Source organism: Leptodactylus fuscus, chromosome 3, assembly GCF_031893055.1.
Source record: "Leptodactylus fuscus isolate aLepFus1 chromosome 3, aLepFus1.hap2, whole genome shotgun sequence".
NCBI classification, from domain to species: Eukaryota; Metazoa; Chordata; class Amphibia; order Anura; family Leptodactylidae; genus Leptodactylus; species Leptodactylus fuscus.
Window position 1 is genome coordinate 137,200,171 of NC_134267.1, and position 22,731 is coordinate 137,222,901.

The 22,731-nt window shown below is 41.6% G+C and overlaps 1 protein-coding gene across 1 annotated transcript in view; it reads left to right on the forward strand.

Annotated features, from left to right (window-relative positions):
- Positions 1–421: 421 nt before the first annotated feature.
- Positions 422–22,731, forward strand: part of ELOVL5 (ELOVL fatty acid elongase 5) — a 45,876-nt gene continuing 23,566 nt past the window's right edge. The window contains exons 1-3 of the mRNA XM_075268397.1: positions 422–559; positions 5,364–5,430; positions 12,540–12,727. Coding sequence (XP_075124498.1) covers positions 5,373–5,430; positions 12,540–12,727 — 246 coding nt within the window. The 5' untranslated portion in view covers positions 422–559; positions 5,364–5,372. The remainder of the gene's footprint in view (positions 560–5,363; positions 5,431–12,539; positions 12,728–22,731) is intronic.

Below are 22,731 nucleotides of genomic sequence, written 5' to 3' on the forward strand. Positions count from 1 at the left end.
TAGCTGGAATATAGGTATATATGATATCTAGCTATAGCTGGAGTATAGGTATATATGATATCTAGCTATAGCTGATGTATAGTTATTGTAGCTATAGCTGGAGTATAGGTATATATGATGTATAGTAACTATAGCTGGAGTATAGGTATATATGATGTGTAGCTATAGCTTACATCTAGGTATATATGATGCATAGCTATAGTAGATACATGCTGAATAGTTTCTGCCATAGTTGCTGCCTCTACAGTAGTGCGTCTGACTTCTCCCTCCAGTGACTTGTCCCCTCGGTCCCCGCCATCCCTGTATCCTTCCTCCTCGCCCCCTCCTCCTCCTTCTTCTCATCAGGCGAGCCTCCTCACGCGTCCCCGGTCCCCGTCTCTGTGTGGCTGGGAGCGGCTAGACTCCACCTCGGGGAGGGGCTGTGAAGAACACACTGCCTGCCCGGCCAGGACTGAGGAGAGGAGAGTCACACACAGCCGGTGCCTCCGCTGAGCCGGGAGTCATTCAGGAAAGTGAAGCCGCTGGGAATATAACGGTACCGGGCAGCGGCCAGAGGACGGTAATGAGCCCTCATTGTTACTGGGGAGGGGGTGATGCCAGTTATTGGGGTTGTGCCGGGATTGGTGAGAGGGGCATCAGCCATGTAGCGGAGGTGTGTGGCACTAGTCTACCCCTCTGGAAAGGACATGTAGCACTTTTGAGGTGATGCTGAGTTTCTAGAGCTGTAGCTCCGTTCCCCTGTGCCTGACATGCCGGAGCCGCTGATGTCAGTCGGAGCATGGACTCCCCGCTATATATGGTCAGCGCCGTTTCCTCTGCCTTTTAGGGGTCCTCCCTCCCCGCCCTTCCCTCTTGTCTCAGCTCTTCTCTCCGTCCTATCAGAACGTCACACAGATGCCACATGTCACTGGCCCGCTGTCGCCCACTTTGGACAGTCACTTCTCGCTAGGTCGTTTTGAGCACTTGTTACACATCCCTGTGATAACTGAGGTGAATGGTACCCGGTGCATCCCTAGGGCACGGCCATTGTCCGTGACTCAGTTGTTCCTGCCTTCTCTGTACTTTCTCATTCACTTCTAGAATATTCTCTGCACCAGGCCTTATGTCAGACTCATATTTAATGGGTGAAACCCGGGCCAGGGGGAGAGGGAGCAGAGTCCATAGCAACCAATCACAATCCAGCTATTTTCTTTCTACAACAGGATATAAGACGTAACCTACAATCTGATTGGTTGCCATTGGCAACTGCTCTAGTTTTATCCTTCAACTCCATATAACCTTGTACCCGAGTCCCATCTGTCACCTGACACTTTAATGACACAGAAAGCGCGGCAAATTACCAAAAAGTAATACAACTGATGATAGTTTGCAGTGGCTTGTGCTCTTCTGTACTTTCACTCCTGTACATAGCTGTACATGACTGATGCCAAAGCGCCCTCTGTGACCTCCATGGAGTGCTCACATGGAAAGAGGTTGTCTTCGTGAAACAATCTCTTTAAAAGGGTACTCCTATTTTAAATTGACCATACACTGCTTTTTTAAATGTTTTTGGTCATGATCAGGTACATACCTTGGAGATTTGCTTATAGCAAGCCCAAGATCTGCATGCCATTAATAGATGTCCAGATCCAGCCACAGATGAAGGCAGAGATTGATGGGAGATTTGGTCTTTTAACTTGTGACATTGTCCAAAATTACGACCTTCACAAACCAACTGCAAACAAAAGGTCATTCAGAAAATAACTTGCTCATGGGTGGCAAGCCTTAGCATTTCTAGCATATCCACCTCTTGGCCCTCAACCTGTTATGTAAGAGTGAGTCAGGGGGCCTGTTTGCAGTTTCTCAGAGATCAGATTTTTCATAAAATTTAAAGGGGTATTCCCATGACGCTTGTTCACCAACCTGCAGCTGTTGTGCTCTATTCACTTCCTGCTTTTCTCGGCACATAGGTGGGCGGGGTTTCACTTGCACGGGATTGGTGGTAAATAAATTACCACAGTGTGGAGCTGATGTAGCAGAGCTGGATTTGAGTCAGTTTGTATTACATACAGAGGTACCGGACTCCCTATCTCAGCCCTAATCAGCCAAATTCAATTAAACCGACTGATAAGAGCTCAGAAATCCCGGAGCTCTCACCTCCCCTATCTGAGAAGCTCCTATCCTCCGCTACTTATCAGACACAAACAGCTTAGAGCTGCTCCCAGCCCCTCCCTCCCCCCCTGGGAGCTGGCAGCTACATCAATTGACAAATGAGCAGATAATCCCAAGGGCCATAGAAACGGAGTGTAAAGAATGAAGTGAATAAATTAAGATAGCAGCCAAACAAAGCAGTTTTGATAAAGCAATGCATTTAGGAAAAGTCTTAAATCCACATAAACTAGCAGTATAGATAGGATCCTTGTGATGGGCCAGCCCCTTTAAAAGGCTAGTTCACACAGGGGGCGGTAGGATGGATTTTGGCACCGAGAGTGATTCGGGGAGCCTCGTCACTCTCAGGTCAAAACCCGCCTTCCACGACTGTCGCGGTCAAATGAATGGGCCGACTCCGGAGGTTGCTGTTGCCAGGCAGAATCCGCCTGAAGAAAGGGCAGCTCGCTTCTTTTTTCCGCTAGCAGCAACATGCCTCTAGCGTAAAAAAAAAAACGCTATCGGTCTCCATAGACCACCATTGTGAGGGGGCGGATTATGATGTGGATTACGCGCCATAATCCGACCCCTGTGTGCCCGTGTGAACAGGTCCTAACAGAGATGAAACTTGCACTTGTCAGGTGTATATGGAATACCTTCTGGATATATGACCTTTTCTTTGCCAAGATGTTTTCTAGTCATTAGATGAAAGTTGACTAAACCCACAAACATGTTCTAATAGTTCGACAGTGCAAACATATACAAGCAGTCTAAAACTGGCCCAGATTTATGATAATGGCTGATGCTGGTGCATCTATTTGCTGTCTAAATTTATATCACCTTTTAGTTGGCTTACCTTGAGCCAGACTTTATGACACAATTTCGCAGTATTTAAGCCACATCCCTTTCTTGAGAAGCCACACGTCTAGCTAGTTGGAAGAATATTATCTCAAACTAGATGTGCTGAGGTGTCACTAAGATGTGCCACATTTGTGCCAGAGTCTACAATAGAAAAATCTGTGCCAAGGAGTTGTTTATTCCCTTCTATTGAAAGCATGCATCCACGCGTGTATGTACAGTATATGGGAAAGTCAAGACGAATGACTATCAGCCGTCCAGCTTAAAGTGTATGGACATCTTAAGCAGCAATACATTGTGTGATGTAAAACTATATGAAAAATGCCCTGCACTAGGTGTTGAACTTCCTGAGATGCTGGCTCTCCGATCATTGGATACAGGAAGAGCAAACAGCACTCAGCTGTGTACATACAGTAACTATGAAAATCACCCAGACATCCATGTTGGTCACACTGTGTAAATACATTACGCAGTAGGTTGTATAGCTCATATTATTGTAGTGCCTAAGATGCAATATCACAAGAAGCTTTAGAATAGTCATTATCTGTGGTATTGTATACTGCTAGAATTCTGACTTCAGCAAACTGTCAGCCTTGCCTGTAATCGTTCCAGTGATATTGGTACCACTAATTTCGACACCGATATTTCTCAACTATCAGAAACGCGGGCCTTACAGTTTAGTGTCATTAAATACTGTCGGGGGTTCCTCACAGCGAAGCGATGACGCTGGGCTGTAAGGCCACCCTTCTGACAGTGGAGGGATGTTGGTGCTGAAAACTAATGGCACCGATATCTCTGTCATAGATGTGCATACTGGCAGTGTAGTGAATTCAGCACACTGTGACCTTTCTAGTGGTACATAATACTGACAATGTCAGAGGACATGAAATGTTCTCTTTAAAGAGGACCTTTCACCACTTTTGGGCACATGCAGTGTTATATACTGCTGGAAAGCCGACAGTGTGCTGAATTCAGTGCACTGTCGGCTTTCTCGATCTGTGCCCCGGGTAAAGAGCTATTGGTCCCGGTACCGTAGCACTTTACAGTCAGAAGGGCGTTCCTGACAGTCAGTCAGGAACGTCCTTCTCCACAGCAGCGCCTATAGCGCTGTACAGTGTGAGCGGGGAGGAACGCCCCCTCCCCTCCTGATAATACTTGTCTATGGGCGAGCACTGTGAGCAGAGGGAGGGGGCGTTCCTCCTCGCTCACACTGTACAGCGCTATAGACGCTGCTGTGGAGAAGGATGTCTATATAGCTCTTTACCCGGGGCACAGATCGGGAAAGCCAATAGTGCACTGAATTCAGCGCACTGTCGGCTTTCCAGCAGTATATAGAACTGCCTATGCCCAAACCCATGAAAGGTCCTCTTTAAGGTGTTAAAAATGTCTGTTGCTCTCATCCATAATAGGATGAGCGCAATGGACATTAACAGTAATAGAATTACAAGTGCAGACGAAGCCTCCATCTGACATCTATTCCTTTTCATTAAAGAGAATGCAGACCAGTGGTGCTCCATCTGCTTCCGCTAGTGGAAAAAAGCTATCAGAACCCATTGAAATCAATGGGAGGCTTTTTTTTCAGTATGGAAAATTCCACACCAAATTCCTCACCATTTTCCTCCATATGAATGGACCCTTAAAGGCAACTTGTAAGATTGTTTTTCCACCATAATGCAGGATGAAGTAATTCCTTTTTCTATTGTTGTCCTCTGTAATATTTATGTTGCATAAAATTGAAGTAAATGTTTGAAATCCTGAAAACTTAAGTAGACGCAATCAGTAAGGGATCAGTGTGCCTAGACTGCAGATGCTGCCACCCACCATGACTTACATTGACTTTTATGCTTTCAAACATTTATAACCTCAATTTATTGCAGAAGAAAGATTACAGAGTGGTGTCAATAGAGAGGTCATTGCTTGATACTAAACATAATGGTGCTAGTTTATGGTAGAAAAAAAACACCTGATGGGTTCCCTTTAATGTCCCATTAATTTCTATAGCTCCATACACGTGCCCATGTATTGTCATGGGTCTGAGTATGGGGCCATGAGTCTGGGGCAAAATTCAGGACAGGTCCTGTTCCTGTCAGTTTTATGTTTTCATTACATAAAATGAATGAGTACATGGATGGCACAGACAGCATATGAAAATCATCCATGTGCCATTCACCATTTTCCTCCGTGTGAATGGACTATAAGAGCTGACTTCAGCCACCTTGTCAGTTGGGGAGAAGGGCCTGTGTTATGTTCCAGCATTATGCTGCTTGCTGTTAGTCCTGCTGTTATATATGCCAATGTCTGTTTTTTCTTTTTCTTAATAAAAAACTGTCTGTATTGATTGATTTACACATATATATTATATTGTATTTGCCTTGTAGGTTTAAGAAATGGAGGCCTTGGATAAAGCAGTGAATGGATATATAGACAACTTGCTTGGACCACGAGGTAAAATGCCTTTCTTTTCATAAATGATTATTATATTCTTGTATTATTTGTGTATTGTCATATATCTGTGTTTACATGTCATGACATTCTGAATGTAATATTTCTCTCTGCATAAGAGTAAATAAGGATCATGGATTAACATTATTGCAGAGTTGGGTTGACAATATGACTATGAAAAAGCAGATTTTAGAGATATGCAGATGATGCTGAACTGCACTGAGAATGTGTCAGATCCTTCAATGTTGTAATCTCTAGCCCTATACACTTGATTGACAGCTTCTATCCTACAGCTATGATGCTACTTGTCAAATTCCTGCAAAGGCATGTTTGTTTCCCAGCTGGAGCTTTTATCACCTCTGGCATGCCCCCATTTCACTTGAGCCTTTAATATATATACACAGTATATATATTAGGAAGGTTCATAATAGTGGTCTAGGTAATCTACTATGACTGGTTGCTATGACGGCTACTGTCATTCACACAGCAGGTTTTGTAAGAGTTGTTTCCTGAGTATGTATATTGTAAAGTGAGGAAGTGTTGTAAAGTGTCAATGTCTTGTGGTTTGCCCCCTTTCCACAATTTATAGTTTTTATATACATTTGATGCATTTGTTATGTGGATTACGGTATTTTGCCTGTTTCATTTTGGATTATCATCCATGATTTTTTTTTCTACAAACTGCAGGTCATCACAGTCAGATACATTCTTAAATTGATTGTCCAGGACTAGGATACTGATCTCCATTTCCTCTTCTGAGGAACTGACATCATGTCTGTTGGTCACATAGCCATGCCATAGTTCAGCTCTATTCATCTGAATGGGACTGAGCTGCATTTTTTTTTACTGCGGCCTGCTACGTTGGGCCTTAGCCTAAAGGACTATTTCCATAATTACAAGTGATGGATATTACTATGAGATCTTTCTGTTGTTGGTTGGTAGGGATCTGATTGTCAAAACTGCCTCTGATACTCAGAAGGAAGGCCATAGGTCTGCGGGGAAAACCCCCCTGAAACTTTAAAGGTAGTCTAGGTTCTGGTGACAGGTCCGACATTGAGGAAATGATTATGCTGGGAGGTGTGATGGGTCATTAAGGAGCAAGATTCAGGATGTACTGGGTGGGGACTAATACCCATAGGTGATGTAGACTGAGGTCAATAGCAAAAAAAACCTAAAAAAAATATATTTGTGTACTTGACAGATTAACAACAAATCTAGCAGTTATAGAAGGTGCAGTGGTAGACAAATAGGCAAAAACAATAAGGCTTTTTGTATCACACATTTATGTTGTCTTTAGGCTGAGGCCTCACGTTGTGGAAATGCAGCTTATTTTGTTGCAGATTTTGGTGCGCTTTTTTTTGAGCCAAAGCCAAGAATGGCTACAAAAGGAATGGGATATATATAGGAAGCTCTTATACTTCTCCCTTCTGCTCAATCCACTCCTGGTTGTGGCTCAAAAAAACACAGCAAAATCTGCAACAAAAAACTTTGCGTTTCCGCAACATGGGGTTTTAGCCTTAAAGTTTTTTTTCTCCACACTTGTCACTTGGTGTGCAGGGAGTACAACAGAGCCAGGGCTGCTTTGGTGAGGTGTAGGTGCCAGTGTCAGCTTTGGCAGACCAGGGATTCTAAAGCAAAAAGTGTGCTCATAATGCTTGCTGTGCATTATCAGTGCAATCTTCATGGCTAAACCGACTGTAGGACCATCATCACTAACAGTTCACAGGTCTTTCACTTGGGAGCAGTTCAGCCTGAATGTTTTAATCTGGAGGCACTATAGACTGGCACAGGAGGTATTGGGCACTTCTTGTATCTCCTCTCTCTGTTGTGGGGTTGCTCCTGGCAGTCTTTTGGGGAGTTAGGGGATGAGAATGCTGCTGCCAATGGGCTAGGGATGAAAAGGGGGAGACTTTAATTAGGAGAGGGGCAGGTTGGGGGGTAATGCTGCAACCACTGATACTGCACTGTGTTTGATGCTTCTGCTTAGGTATTTTTCCTAAACTGTGGTATTTGTTTTTCACTATTGGGGTGAGATGTTATGCTTCACTGTGGCACTCCATGGTAGTATTTTTATCTGTTGAGCAGGCACTTACTCCAAGTCCAGCTCCTCAATTTTTTCAGAGACAACTCTGACTTCTACTCTAAGTCCGACTCCTTGACAAATGGCTGACAATCACAAGCAGTAAAGATCCTCTGATTCATAAAAAATCTAGTTATTGATTTCCAAGTAAAGTAAATATGCAACAAACATTCATCTAATTAATTATACAGTATCAATAATTTTATAATGTAATTTAACATAATTAATTATTAATCATTTTATTTTGAAGCCAGATTCAGGAATCAACTTTTTTTCTGACTGATTCTACAGCACAGGCACATTTGCTTTATTGCAGCGGTGTTGCAGTTTCCTTCTTAGTAGCCTGTACTGAGTTCTTCTGTGCAGGAAGAAAGAGCATAAGAAGAAAACACGTAAGAGAAAGTGACAGCAGCAATTTGAATCTACAGACCTCACATTCAGCTTCTATTACTGGGAGAGACACAATCACATAGAAAAGTCTGTAAACTGCATATCAAGGGCCTGAAAATGAATGAATGCATGAATGAATACAGCAGACTAAAACTTAAGCAACCATAGATTATGGCATTTCAGCTTATTTCCATTCAGTTCAATGGAGCTGAGCTGCAATGCCAACCACAATAGACACCTGTCCCGTTTCTGGAAGGAGATAGTCTTTTTAACACCAACTTAGGCAAGATGGCTTCTCAATAATCATGTAAAGAAAATAGAATAGAAAATAATTGTTCAATCAGAACAATCAGAAGATAAAATCAGTTTCACTGTCTATTGAAACAACACATTTCCTATAACAGACTGTACGTTACCATTTTCATGAGTTCTGTATTTTAAAGAAATAGCACTGAAACGTCTTACTATATATCTGTCAGCGTAGTAGTAGACTACTATTATTACTAATAAGTAGGAACCGCTCTGTTTTATGCTGAAACAGCTATTTATAAGCACCTTTTAAAGATTGCTATGTCAGCATGTATTAACCTCTTTGCACAGAAATAGATTTACAACCAGACCGCTCTTGAACAGATATACACTTTTCGCTTTACTTTTTTCCACAGTAGCTAGCCAGTTTGCCAGAGACTTTGTATTGGTTTGTGTATATAGCGTTCTTGTCTCCTGCTTTTTTGTACATTTCTACTTGTCAGCTATTACAGCAAGAAGCAGGGGCAGTGACTTATAGAATACACTGGACATTATGCGCACAGCACACACAAAACATTTACACAATTAGACAGCATCAAAAATTTTGGATAGGCCAGAAATGACATATTATACATCAGTCTGTACATGGAGGGGCGCTTAGAGGAACTAAAAGGACAGAGCTTGGTAGGAAAGGGATGTGTCTGAAAATTGACAGGAGGCATTTTGAGGGTTGTGATGTAATCCTGTAGTTTGCATGAAATGAGCAGGTGAGATTGGAGAAAACTCTGTACATGTACAGTCCTATGAAAAAGTTTGGGCACCCCTATTAATCTTAATCATTTTTAGTTCTAAATATTTTGGTATTTGCAACAGCCATTTCAGTTTGATATATCTAATAACTGATGGACACAGTAATATTTCAGGATTGAAATGAGGTTTATTGTACTAACAGAAAATGCGCAATATGCATTAAACCAAAATTTGACCGGTGCAAAAGTATGGGCACCTCAACAGAAAAGTGACATTAATATTTAGTACATCCTCCTTTTGCAAAGATAACAGCCTCTAGTCGCTTCCTGTAGCTTTTAATCAGTTCCTGGATCCTGGATAAAGGTATTTTGAACAAACAATTCAAGTTCAGTTAAGTTAGATGGTCGCCGAGCATGGACAGCCCGCTTCAAATCATCCCACAGATGTTCAATGATATTCAGGTCTGGGGACTGGGATGGCCATTCCAGAACATTGTAATTGTTCCTCTGCATGAATGCCTGAGGATTTGGAGCGGTGTTTTGGATCATTGTCTTTCTGAAATATCCATCCCCGGCGTAACTTCAACTTCGTCACTGATTCTTGAACATTATTCTCAAGAATCTGCTGATACTGAGTGGAATCCATGCGACCCTCAACTTTAACAAGATTCCCGATGCTGGCATTGGCCACACAGCCCCAAAGCATGATGGAACCTCCACCAAATTTTACAGTGGGTAGCATGTGTTTTTCTTGGAATGCTGTTTCTTTTTGGACGCCATGCATAACGCCTTTTTTTATAACCAAACAACTCAATTTTTGTTTCCAAAATGAAGCTGCCTTGTCCAAATGTGCTTTTTCATACCTCAGGCAACTCTATTTGTGGCGTACGTGCAGAAACGGCTTCTTTCTCATCACTCTCCCATACAGCTTCTATTTGTGCAAAGTGCGCTGTATAGTTGACCAATGCACAGTGACACCATCTGCAGCAAGATGATGCTGCAGCTCTTTGGAGGTGGTCTGTGGATTGTCCTTGACTGTTCTCACCATTCTTCTTCTCTGCCTTTCTGATATTTTTCTTGGCCTGCCACTTCTGGGCTTAACAAGAACTGTCCCTGTGGTCTTCCATTTCCTTACTATGTTCCTCACAGTGGAAACTGACAGGTTAAATCTCTGAGACAACGTTCTGTATCCTTCCCCTGAACAACTATGTTGAACAATCTTTGTTTTCAGATCATTTGAGAGCGGGCTGTCCATGTTCGGCGACCATCAAACTTAACTGAACTTGAATTGTTTTGTAGAAAGAAATGGTCCAAAATACCTTCATCCAGGATCCAGGAACTGATTAAAAGCTACAGGAAGCGACTAGAGGCTGTTATCTTTGCAAAAGGAGGATGTACTAAATATTAATGTCACTTTTCTGTTGAGGTGCCCATATTTTTGCACCGGTCAAATTTTGGTTTAATGCATGTTGCGCATTTTCTGTTAGTACAATAAACCTCATTTCAATCCTGAAATATTACTGTGTCCATCAGTTATTAGATATATCAAACTGAAATGGCTGTTGCAAACACCAAAATATTTAGAACTAAAAATGATTAAGATTAATAGGGGTGCCCAAACTTTTTCATAGGACTGTACTTAGACTGACTACTACATGAAACAAATGAGAGAATTTATAATGACCATAAATATTGTTACTCCTCCTACAGTCATGCAGTCTGGTGAAAGCCTATGTATGCTTTAAAGAGCAGAAAGTACCTATATATAAGTGTCTAAATTGTCATCTGCTGTCAAATTCTAAACCTCTACTCATCCATTTTTGTTTTGTCTATTTTACAATATTAGGGTGATAAAATTATGCCTATTAGGTTAATTTAAATTACTATTTAATGTCCCTCGTTTTGATCCATCAAAGCATCAGAACAATGTAAATTTGCATCCATTTACATTAACTGCAGTGTTTAATAAGTGATGGATGGTGTCTTTTGTTGGCTGCACTTTTTCTTCTGTGATTTGTACTTTTGAAAGCTAAGATTCACTTTTCATTGAAGAGGACCTGTCACTTCTAGTGATTCATTTATTTCAATAGATACTTTTATTCTTAACAAAGTAATAGTTGTCGAGTATCTTTTCTGAGAATTCTACCTTGTACCATGTCTCTGTTATTCCTTCTAGAAATTTATGGATACAATTGATAACTGGGTCTTACCTGTTAGGGAGGGATGTCCCACCACAATCTGACACTGTCTAATCGGGATTACCAATACCAGACTGTAGGCACACATCTCTTTGACAAGGTGAAATCGTAACATCCAGTTGTCAAGTTAGTCATAAAGATTTAGGGGGCATTCACACGGAGTAACGCAGACTGATTCTGGCACGTTAACTCACGTAAGAATCAGCGCTGCAAAACAGAATCTCATTGACTTCAATGGGTTCCGTTTAACACGTGTAACACGTTGAAATCAATGGGAGGCTTTTTAAACCATTGATTTCAATGTGTTATGCGCGTTAAACGGAACCCATTGAAGTCAATGGGATTCTGTTTTGCAGCGCTGATTCTTACGCGAGTTATCGTGCCAGAATCAGCGCCACGTTACTCCGTGTGAATGCCCACTTAGGCTGAATAACAGAGGAGCAGCACAGAGCCGTAAGATAAGACGCTCCAGAGTTGTTCTCGGGAAGCACTAACATTTACAAACACAAACTCATCAGGAGGGCCCTTCTTAACATTGGTTATGTTGTTAACAATTTTTTTTTAAGTGTTTCATTTTATTTTACCTTTCTTCCCATTTTCATTTGCTTTTTATTTCTTTGTACTCAATATAAGGCTAGCTGGAAACTGCAATCTGGTACAGTTATTTTGGGTAAAACAAGTGTTGAAACACAAATTATACAATACACACAAAAAAGCATCAAAAATGGAATTTGTGGTAAAATGTATTTGATTTTCCTGAATGTTTCTGAGTATCTAAGCATCGCTTAGTTATGGACGCCCTTAACATACTAATGTTTCTGAATATTCACATCTATACATTATTACAGGGTCAGGATGAGGACATACTTAGTTGCCTAGACACGGCTGCATAGCCGTGTGTCCTACCTATGGTTTTTTTTATTATACTGTACTGTTAACAATATACTGTATTGTTTATTGGTTGTTACCTGTTAATGGCCAGGTGAGAAACCACTTTATAGCCTCTACATATGTCTGCATTCTACCTTCATCCAGGCGCTGTAGAATTAATTTTTTTCCCCTTCTTACCAGAAGGGTAGGGACACCATGCAAGCCCCATGAGACCAAAAATCACACCTGTATTTTTATGGCTGCACAGCTTTGCGAGTAAAACAGTATTAACGGTAAAAGTAAATGGCTAACAATTTATAAACCATGAATACTTGCTTGTTGTAATAGTTTCCTCTCATCGCATCAGTGTCCCTACAGAGTTTTCCCCTATGTCGTAAGAAACGACACTGGCAATTATTGAACTGTCACTATCACATCATGGTTTTTAAAGGGTTATTTCCTCAACAGAGGGCAAAATAGATGCATCCCAAAAGCTGATTTGTAATATGAGAACTGCCAACACCATTTATGGCTTTAAAATACTGTAATGTCTATTTTCTTTTTCTTATATTTCAGATCCACGAGTGGCAGGATGGTTCATGTTAGATAATTACATTCCTACCTTTGTCTGCACCTTCCTATATTTATTTATTGTATGGATAGGACCCAAGTACATGAAAAACAGAGAACCGGTTTCCTGCAGAGGCATCCTAGTGGTTTATAACCTTGGCCTTACACTGCTGTCACTGTACATGTTTTATGAGGTAAGACTATGAATGTACAGATTCATTATATTGTCCAACATCTATTAAATGAAGACCATTGCTTCACTACAGAGCCTTTCTGTGTCGGTCACTGGTTTGACATTGTCCATATATATATACTATATGCTGAGTTATGGTTTAGTAATGACCCTCACACTTCAGTGCTCCACATGTAAAAGAATAACTCCCACATTGCCCCCACATATAATAATATGGCCCTCACATTGCCCCCATATATAACAGCACCAAAGGTCAGTAATTTCTAAGGAGACAGTACTAATCTACTTTTGTTATTTACCAATGGAGCAGATTAAGGGAACCATTGGTCTCACGCTGTTAAGAAAGTGTGCTCCTCCCCCATTCATACCAAAGATCCCTGTGACAGAATAATGTGCAATAGTGGCCCTTCACACAGTATAGTGTAACATAGTAGCCCCCATACAGTATAATGTCCCATAGCGGCCTCTCTATACGGTATAATGTCCCACACTGGCCCCTCCATGCTGCATAATGTCCCACAGCAGCCAATCCGTACAGTATAATGTCCCATAGCAGCCTCTCTATACGGTATAATGTCCCATACTGGCCCCTCCATGGAGCATAATGTCCCATAGCAGCCAATCCGTACAGTATAATGTCCCATAGCAGCCTCTCTATACGGTATAATGTCCCACACTGGCGCCTCCATGCAGCATATTGTCCCATAGCGGCCTCTCTATACAGTATAATGTCCCACACTGGCCCCTCCATGCTGCATAATTACCCATAGCAGCCACTCCATACAATATAATGTCCCATAGCAGCCTCTCTATACGGTATAATGTCCCACACTGGCCCCTCCATGGAGCATAATGTCCCATAGCAGCCAATCCGTACAGTATAATGTCCCATAGCAGCCTCTCTATACGGTATAATGTCCCACACTGGCCCCTCCATGGAGCATAATGTCCCATAGCAGCCAATCCGTACAGTATAATGTCCCATAGCAGCCTCTCTATACGGTATAATGTCCCACACTGGCCCCTCCATGGAGCATAATGTCCCATAGCAGCCAATCCGTACAGTATAATGTCCCATAGCAGCCTCTCTATACGGTATAATGTCCCACACTGGCCCCTCCATGGAGCATAATGTCCCATAGCAGCCAATCCGTACAGTATAATGTCCCATAGCAGCCTCTCTATACGGTATAATGTCCCACACTGGCCCCTCCATGGAGCATAATGTCCCATAGCAGCCAATCCGTACAGTATAATGTCCCATAGCAGCCTCTCTATACGGTATAATGTCCCACACTGGCCCCTCCATGGAGCATAATGTCCCATAGCAGCCAATCCGTACAGTATAATGTCCCATAGCAGCCTCTCTATACGGTATAATGTCCCACACTGGCCCCTCCATGGAGCATAATGTCCCATAGCAGCCACTCCGTACAGTATAATGTCCCATAGCAGCCCACCCCCAGAGACTAATTGTAGTTCATGGGTGGCACCCTTAACACATTAATGTTTCTGAATATTGACATCTATACATTATTGCAGGGTCCAGATGAGGACTTCAGTTGCCTAGACATGGCTGCATAGCCGTGTGTCCTGCCTATGTTTTTTTTATTATACTGTTAACAATTTATTGTTTATTGATTGTTACCTGTTAATGGCCAGGTGAGAAAGTACATCCTTTCCCAACCTCCTCAATTGACCATTCAGCCTAATAGATAGACATATCTATCTTGAGAAATGAGATGGACTGATCTCACTGAGCGATTACGTTACATGCTGCTCATAGAATTTTTTTTTATTTTAACTGTAATTTTCATTGAAAAAAGTAAAACACTTTTTAACAATAAAAAGAGATTAAGGTGAAATAAACAAGACATCATACAGTGAAACTAATGAGTCAGCAATCATCAGATAGGCAATAAGAGAACATGATCAAGGACACACATGTAGGGAAAATACAAGGAAAAGAGAGGAGAGACAAGGAGCAAGGGGAGGGGGGAACGGTTACAGAGACATCAGAGATTTTGCTATATACAATGTGTCCCATGGGGCCCAGATAGAATCAAAGGCAGAGACCGTGTTATTCAGAGTGGCCGTTAAATATTCCAGATACAGATACAAAGCATAAGACCCAATACAGAAATTATGGACAAAATATATAAACTGCCTGAAGGTTATACCAACCAGAATGAGTATAATAACCAATCAGCAGAAGTCTGTAATAATAGCCAAATCAATAGTATTAGCACAAAACTGAGATGGTATAACCAGGCAGTTGTTCTTACCAATATAAATGAATTGTGAGTCCACACACAGGGATGCCGCGACCTCCATCCACAGTCCCAACGCGTTTTGTCAGGGGCTGCAACCATTCTAACAGTTAGTTTCCACTCACAGTCTTAGGAAAAACTGGCAGACATGGGTCCTGCATAGGGGTAAATTGGAAAAAATGCAATATACCTGTACAAGACTATATACAAGAAGAAATACTACTTTCTAAACTATTCCCAGTATTGTACATAAGAAATAGTGCTATTTCTCATATACACATACCAACCCATTCTAAAACGTCAGGTGAATTACCAAGTGCAAAATACTAAATGCCGTACTTCATTTGATTCTTGCTGTGCTCCTGATTAATTTGGACATTCCCAATATCTGCCATAATAGTACGGTGTATTTTGCGTACTTGACAGAGGTGCCATTTTTTTGGTGACTTTCACTAGGCCGCCAACCTTTTGCTTTGGTTGGCCAGCCTCGGTAAAGATATCTGGCATTATTATCTTCTATTATAGAGAAGCCTGTAATAGAAGTGCTAGTATTTTGCAATGCATTACTATTGTAATGCATTGCTTTAGTAATATAAATTTGGTATCCCCAGAATCGTACCGCCCCGTAGCATATAGGTGACATGAGATATTGGCTGCAGGGTGAACACTGTAAAAACCTTTAAGCCCTCATATGGCTCTGAATGGAAAAATAAAAATTCATGGGGTTTGAAAGGTGGGAGTCAAAATTTAAAAAATGCCTGTAGCACCAAGGGGTTAAAATCTGTACACCCATTGAAAAGATATGGCCCGTAGTAAGTTCTATGCAAACTAGTTCTTATTTACCAGGTTGGCAGAGGGATTTTTGTCTTTCTCATAGAAAATAAAATGGTAAATAAGATCTAGTTTGTTACTAATCTTCCAGGGCCCATATCTTTTGAATGAGTGGACAGCACTCTACTAGCACTACACGCTGTATGCCCCAGTATTGTACCTCTTAGCTTTATGTCTGTGTGCATGAAATGGCCAGTGAGCACTGTACTCTCCTTCCTGCTAACCATCATGAGGCAAGTATGGTGGTTCTCCAACAAGCATCCAGCATGTTGGGTTTAAGCTTGCCAGATCTTAGCACACCTTACATGTTTATATGAAGATCAGAGTAAATATTTGACGTCCTCAACTGACACTGACCACATCCTGCTTGAGCTACTTGTGAAAGCCCAATATATGGCTCAGATATCTGCACCGATATAGGGATTCAGAAACATATGCTACCCATAGCATCCTATATTAAAACAAACTTACTGTTTTACAGTATATGTTTGTTTCCCAGCATAGAATTTTGTAGTCTAATACACTATTTTGTATAGCAAAACAAAAAGGTATATACTGTGTATAACAGCCCCACAGATGCAAATATGATAATCGGTTGGCATCCATAAGCTTAATGGAGCTTGATGATACTTTGGGAGTAAATTCCAGATGTATTGCTGTAACATGAAACAAAGACTGGCTTATATATATGGCCAACATACCGTATATCATCATATTGCTTGAGAATTGAAGTTGTCTTCTGATGACAATATGTATGTAATATTTTCTCATGTCCAGTTTGTCTGCAGTGCTGAGTAAAGAGTTAATGCGTGTCTTTCTAAGTACTGCAGGAATGTTCACACTCCAGACCAGCAAATAGAGTTGGAATTTTTGTCTTGGACACACAATGTTCTTTGTCCCTGAAATGCAGAATTTCACATCACTTAATCTACTTACTGGTACAATATGTGTCCTGTGAATTTAACAAAGGTGTCATTTAAAAGAAAGTCTATCACCTCCCCCAAATATATTTAAAATGGTTGGTCACTTTCAGACCAATATTAATGTTTATATAATAAAAAGTTATACAATATACTTTTAGTGTAAATTCTTCACAGTTTTCTAGATCTCTGCATTCATTCTACTTACTGCAAGTGGATACAAGTCAGACCATGGTCATGTGATATATACAGTCCATGGTCATGTGATGGGTGCACAGGTCGACATCTTGTTACCAGGCAGAGGTCTCATTACTGTGCTGTCACTGTAAGAGCTGTGCACCTGTGTGTTAATCACATGAGCATGGACTGTATATATCACATGACCATGGACTGATTATACAGTGGAAATAAGTACAATGAATGACAGCAAGCAGAGATCTAGAAAAACGGGAACATATACAGGAGGTATACTAGAAAAATGTACAACGTTTTATTATACAGTATACATTTTCATTCTATAATAACATTGGTCTCTCAATATTGGTCTGAAAATCACAGAATACATTACCATGATAGATAAGATACCTTTGTTATTTATATATTATTTTTGTGGATATGTAGAAAACCAACTTTGAAGGTGTATGAGCTGGTTCACTGGGGACAGGCTTTAACTCTAGGATCACTGTCATAGCACTGGGAAGATCAACTCCCACTGCACAGGGTGGCACAGGCAGGCGATGCTAGATGTCAGAATGGCAACAACAGTGCTCCAGGGAACCGAATACCCGCCCAAGTTCAACTGCCTCACTTGCATACAACTTCAAAGTTGTTTTTCTCCAAACCTACATATATTATGTGACATACATGACACATTTATTATCACTGTAATGTGCCCAGTAACAAAGTGGTATCAGCTGAATATACTTGTAGGACTCCCTTTTAGGGTCCATTCACACGGAGTAAACACGCGCTCATTTTGGTAAAATAATTGTGTAAAAATAAGACTCCCATTGACTTCAATGACATTTTACACTTGTATTTTGACGTGTTTTTTTACACGTGTAAAAAAAATGTCATTGAAGTCAATGGGAGTCTTATTTTTACACGTGTATTTTGCCAAAATGATTGCGCGTTTACTCCGTGTGAATGGACCCTTAAAGAGGACCTTTCACCACCTTCAATTCTTAGAATCTGTTACTAGTTGCCAGTGCATTTGGAATTTTTTTTCCTCTAGCTCCCACCATTCCTGAGCAATCAGTGCAATTAATTTTGTGGTGTGATATGCTACTTAGGCTCTTTCAGGTGGGTGGTGTCAAGCAGAAGCAAGGCAGGGGGTTGTGATTCAAAGATCCAATGAGAAGCAGCCAGTGTCAGAGCTCAGAATTGCACTTCTTGCTTGCTCCTGCCTGACACCGCTGACCTGACAGTACAGACCCTACATAGCATATCAGGCACCAAAATGAAAAGCGCTTATTGCTTGGGAACAGTGTGGGTTAGGGAAAAGATTTCAACTACAGCCCAGAGTAAGCCTCGAAACGTCATATTCTGTCATCATTATGAGTTAGCCATTAAAAAAGGTATCACCTACTGAAGACTTGCAAGTTTTTTGTTTTTTTATATTTCATAACCACTGGCTAGCACGGTACAAAAACAAACATTATCCTTACATCTTATAACAGTGGCTTTATTATAGCAACCTTTAGCATACTATATATATCAGCATACATTTTCACATTGCAGTCACCTTACTAGCATAACAATGGTTATAAAATGTGTTATGTCTTCATTGTGGTCAAGTGGAATGCTATTTTTAGTCAGGAACTTCCCTGTCCTTAAATAAAGGTTTTCAGTGTAAATTGTTTTTAATAGCAGATCATCTAACTGCAGTCTTTGATAGCAGGTTTCCCAACTTCCATTTTGCAATGCATCCATTGTGAAAGCCTTTTTATGTAAATATAGGTTATGAATGTGTGGCTTGGTTATGAATCATTTATACAAAGCCATACTAAGGCTATCATATGGGTGCATAAGGCCTCTGCTGTTCCTTCATGTGTCTTCATTTCAGACCTATTCTGGCAAAATCTCACAAGGAAAAATATCCTGGCATGCTACACAGAAAGCTACAGAATATGTCTCATACATACAGGATCCTATAGAACCATCAGGCTCCATACACTGCCGTACAGGCTCCATTCACATAGCACTGCCATATGCATGAGCCCTGATATATCTTATTAGAGTCAAGGCCTATAAATGCCAGAAAAGGTTGTTTTAGACTAAACCGCCTAGTATGGGAGTTCATGTTAGGCTCTGATTGTTCCTGGGTATTAATTTACATTTCAGCTTTTTCCAGTGAAATACCAGACTACCTGATGGAAACTCAACACTTTAGTTTTTATTTTTCTGTACTTTAGTTTTTATTTTTCTGTTCCTATAACAGAGCTATACGTGCATGTGCATACCATGGTACACACTAGGGTAAACATTTTCTTACCCTGGTTTGTACACACTCCTTCTCCCAGTAGATACCAGGAGTAATATGCAGTCTGTGTCAGGAGCAGCAGGAGAGCCAGATATGTAAAAGAATTATGCAGACTCTACTGCCCCGGCATGTGCGAAGAAAGTCAAAAAACAATGAGTAAACAAATATGGGATATTCATACTGCATGCAGGAATAAGATGTACCTAATTTATTAAGAGGCACACCTGGCCTTGCGTATTGTCAGTGAGCTAGCCGTGTTTTTCACTGCTAGCATACAAACACATTACGGTGTATTCTGTGTTCCCATACAACACCCTTGTATGGGGCTGTGAAGCGGGCAAAACTCAGGACAGATCCTATTTATGTTCATTTTGTGGTGTGTGTTCACTGAAGTATATAAGTGTAGAAACAGATGGCATAAAGACATTTTCCATGTGCCTTACATGCCATTCAACCACAGACCCTATCCAGGCACACTTTTGTATGCATGATGCCTTAGGCTAAGGCCCCACGGGCCGTAATCGCAGCGCTAAAGCGGTTCTTTCCGCAGTACTTTCAACAGAAAGTACGCTGAGTTTTCCTCCACGGACTTTCTGTTACAATTATATCTATGGGAAAGCCGCTGGTGTTTCCGTAGATATAATTGACATGCTGCGATTTGCAAAGCCGCAACAGCTTTGCAAATTGCAGCGTGTCCGCACTGCGTTTTTTTCCCGCAAAGTCGGCATGGGATTTGCATGAATCCCATCTCCTTTGCTTGCACTGTAAAATGCTGCGATTTTTCCTGCAGCGTCTCTGCTGCGGGCAAATCGCGACGTTTACGTCCCGTGGGGCCCCGGCCTTACACTGTTTTCTTAACTCCCTTTCACTTCTCAGTAAATGTGTCTGTTTCTGTATATCTGATTTTGTCTATCAGCAGGATCAGGGTGGGCTAAGATGGGTATAGGGAACAGTTTTAGAAATACAGTATATGGACAAAAATATTGGGACACCTACACATACTGCTTACAGGAACTTTCATGACATCCCATTCAAAATTCAGTGGTAATATGCTTTACACCAGTTCATAGTTAGCTTTGTTCTTAGTGATGCAAGGCCTGAATGCAGCTGCTCTGCCATGGAAACTCCTGCCATGTAGATCCATTCAGTTTTTCTGCTGCCATTATTGCCAGAAGACGTTTATAACTCTACCTTTATTGGGACAGATTTATAAAACTGTCTAAAAGCAAGTGCTTTGTTATATGGTAACTTATTCACTCGCCACTTTAATGTTTCAAAGAACTTCATAGAAAGTTGAATAAATCTGCCTAGAGTATTGCCAATGTTTAGACACTACACACCTCAGCACCCATCGATCCTGTTCTATGATGTGGTCTCTCACTTTGTGGCTGAGTTGATGTGTTTCCTAACAACTGCCACATTTCAGTAATACCAGTTGATTGTGAAATATCTAGGAATGAAAACATTTCAGAAACTGACTTGTATTACACTACCACACTTGAATTCAGTGAGCTCTTTGGAACAACCCATTCAGTCACAAATGAAGGGGAAGGTGGATTGCATTACTAGATGCTGGATTTTTTTACACCTGTGACAATGGGGCTGGATGAACAACCTGGATTTATTGATTAATAACGTTGTCCCAATACTTTTCTCCACATAGGGCTGGTGCTGGTAAAATAGGTAGGGTCTAAATCTTTCAGACATTTCATGGGATAGACTGTGGGTATGTCATAAGGGTAAGTTCACATAGAGTTTTTTGGTCAGGGTTTTGAGGCCGTATTCACCTCAAAACCCTGACCAAAAAGACGGCCGCTCAGGTCTTTTTTCCAGGAGCCATTTCTTCCGGTTCCCAGAAAAAAGAAGCGACATGCTCATTCTTCAAGCCGAGTAGCCTCGCAATTCGGCCTGAAGAAACTCCACCCTCCGGACTAGACCCATTCATTGGGTCTAATCCAGTGCAGAGTGCGCGGCTGGATGCCGGTGCAGTGCACCGGCTTTCGGTCGCGGCTATCCGGTTTTTAGATCGAAACCTGAGGCGACCTCCGCCTCAGGTTCCGATCCAAAAAACCCCGTGTGAACTTACCCTAAGTGTCCATCATGGTGCAACCTCTTTAAATTTGAATTAGGTTGCTTATGCTATACTGAAATTTATTATGTCTTACCACTCTAAATATAAAGTCATAAGAAAAAGGAACACCCTCTATTGAAGTCTGTGGTTTTACATATCAGGACATAATGTAAAAATCTGGTCTTTAGAAGGTCTTAAGATCAGGTAAGTGTAACCTCAGATGGACAACAACACATAACAAATTACACTGTATTATTATTTATGTAACAAAAACTATGACGAAATGCAGATGCAATGTGTGCAAAATTTAGTACACCCTTGCTTCTTCCATGGGAATTAATAGGGTAGTTAGTAGAGATGAGCGAGTACTATTCGAAATGACAGTTTCGAATAGCACGCACCCATAGGAATAAATGGATGCAGCCGGCATGCAGGGGGTTAAGCGACAGGACGCCGGCCCCGTCTGTGTGCTGGCCGGCTCCATTCATTGCTATGGGTGCGTGCTATTCGAAACTGCCATTTCGAATAGTGCTCGCTCATCTCTAGTAGGTAATAGTCAGTTGCTACTAATCACATTTAATTGATTAAAGATTACCTTTCATCAGATTAAGTACAGGCAGCTCTATATACTGCTGGAAAGCCGACAGTGCGCTGAATTCAGCGCACTATTGGCTTTCACAATCTGTGCCCCGGGTAAAAGCACTATCAGTCCCGGTACTGTAGCACTTTACAGTCAGAAGGGCGTTCCTGACAGTCAGTCAGGAACATCCTTCTCCACAGCAGCGCAAATCGCGCTGTATAGTGTGGGCGGGGAGGAACGCCCCCTCCCTCTGCTCACAGTGCTCGTCCATAGACGAGTATTATCAGGAGGGGAGGGGGGAGTTCCTCCCCGCTCACACTGTACAGCGCTATAGGCGCTGCTGTGGAGAAGGATGTTCCTGACTGACTGTCAGAAACGCCCTTCTGACAGTAAAGCGCTACGGTACCGGGACCGATAGCTCTTTACCCGGGCACAAATTGGGAAAGCCGATAGTGTGCTGAATTCAGCGCACTGTCTGCTTTCCAGCAGTATATAGAACTGCCTGTGCCCAATCTGATGAAAGGTCCTCTTTAATTGATCATAAGCAAGTGTGACCACCTCTATAAAAATCTGAGGTTTTAGCAGTTTGCTGGAGCAGACAGGCTTGTGTTAAAGGGGTTTTGCCTTAATTTGCACTTTTTCCCCTCTCCACAGAATAGAGGATTAGAGTCAGAAATATGACGTTCTTATTGCTGAGACCCCAGTGACCGGGAGAACAGGGGCCTGAAAGTCCTCCTACAGCTCCCTGTGAATGAAGTCCAAGTGCTTTTGGTTCCAGAACCCCTATAGATGTGAATAGAGCACCAATCACACAGGCACACAGGTGCTTCATTCATAGGGAGGATGCAGGG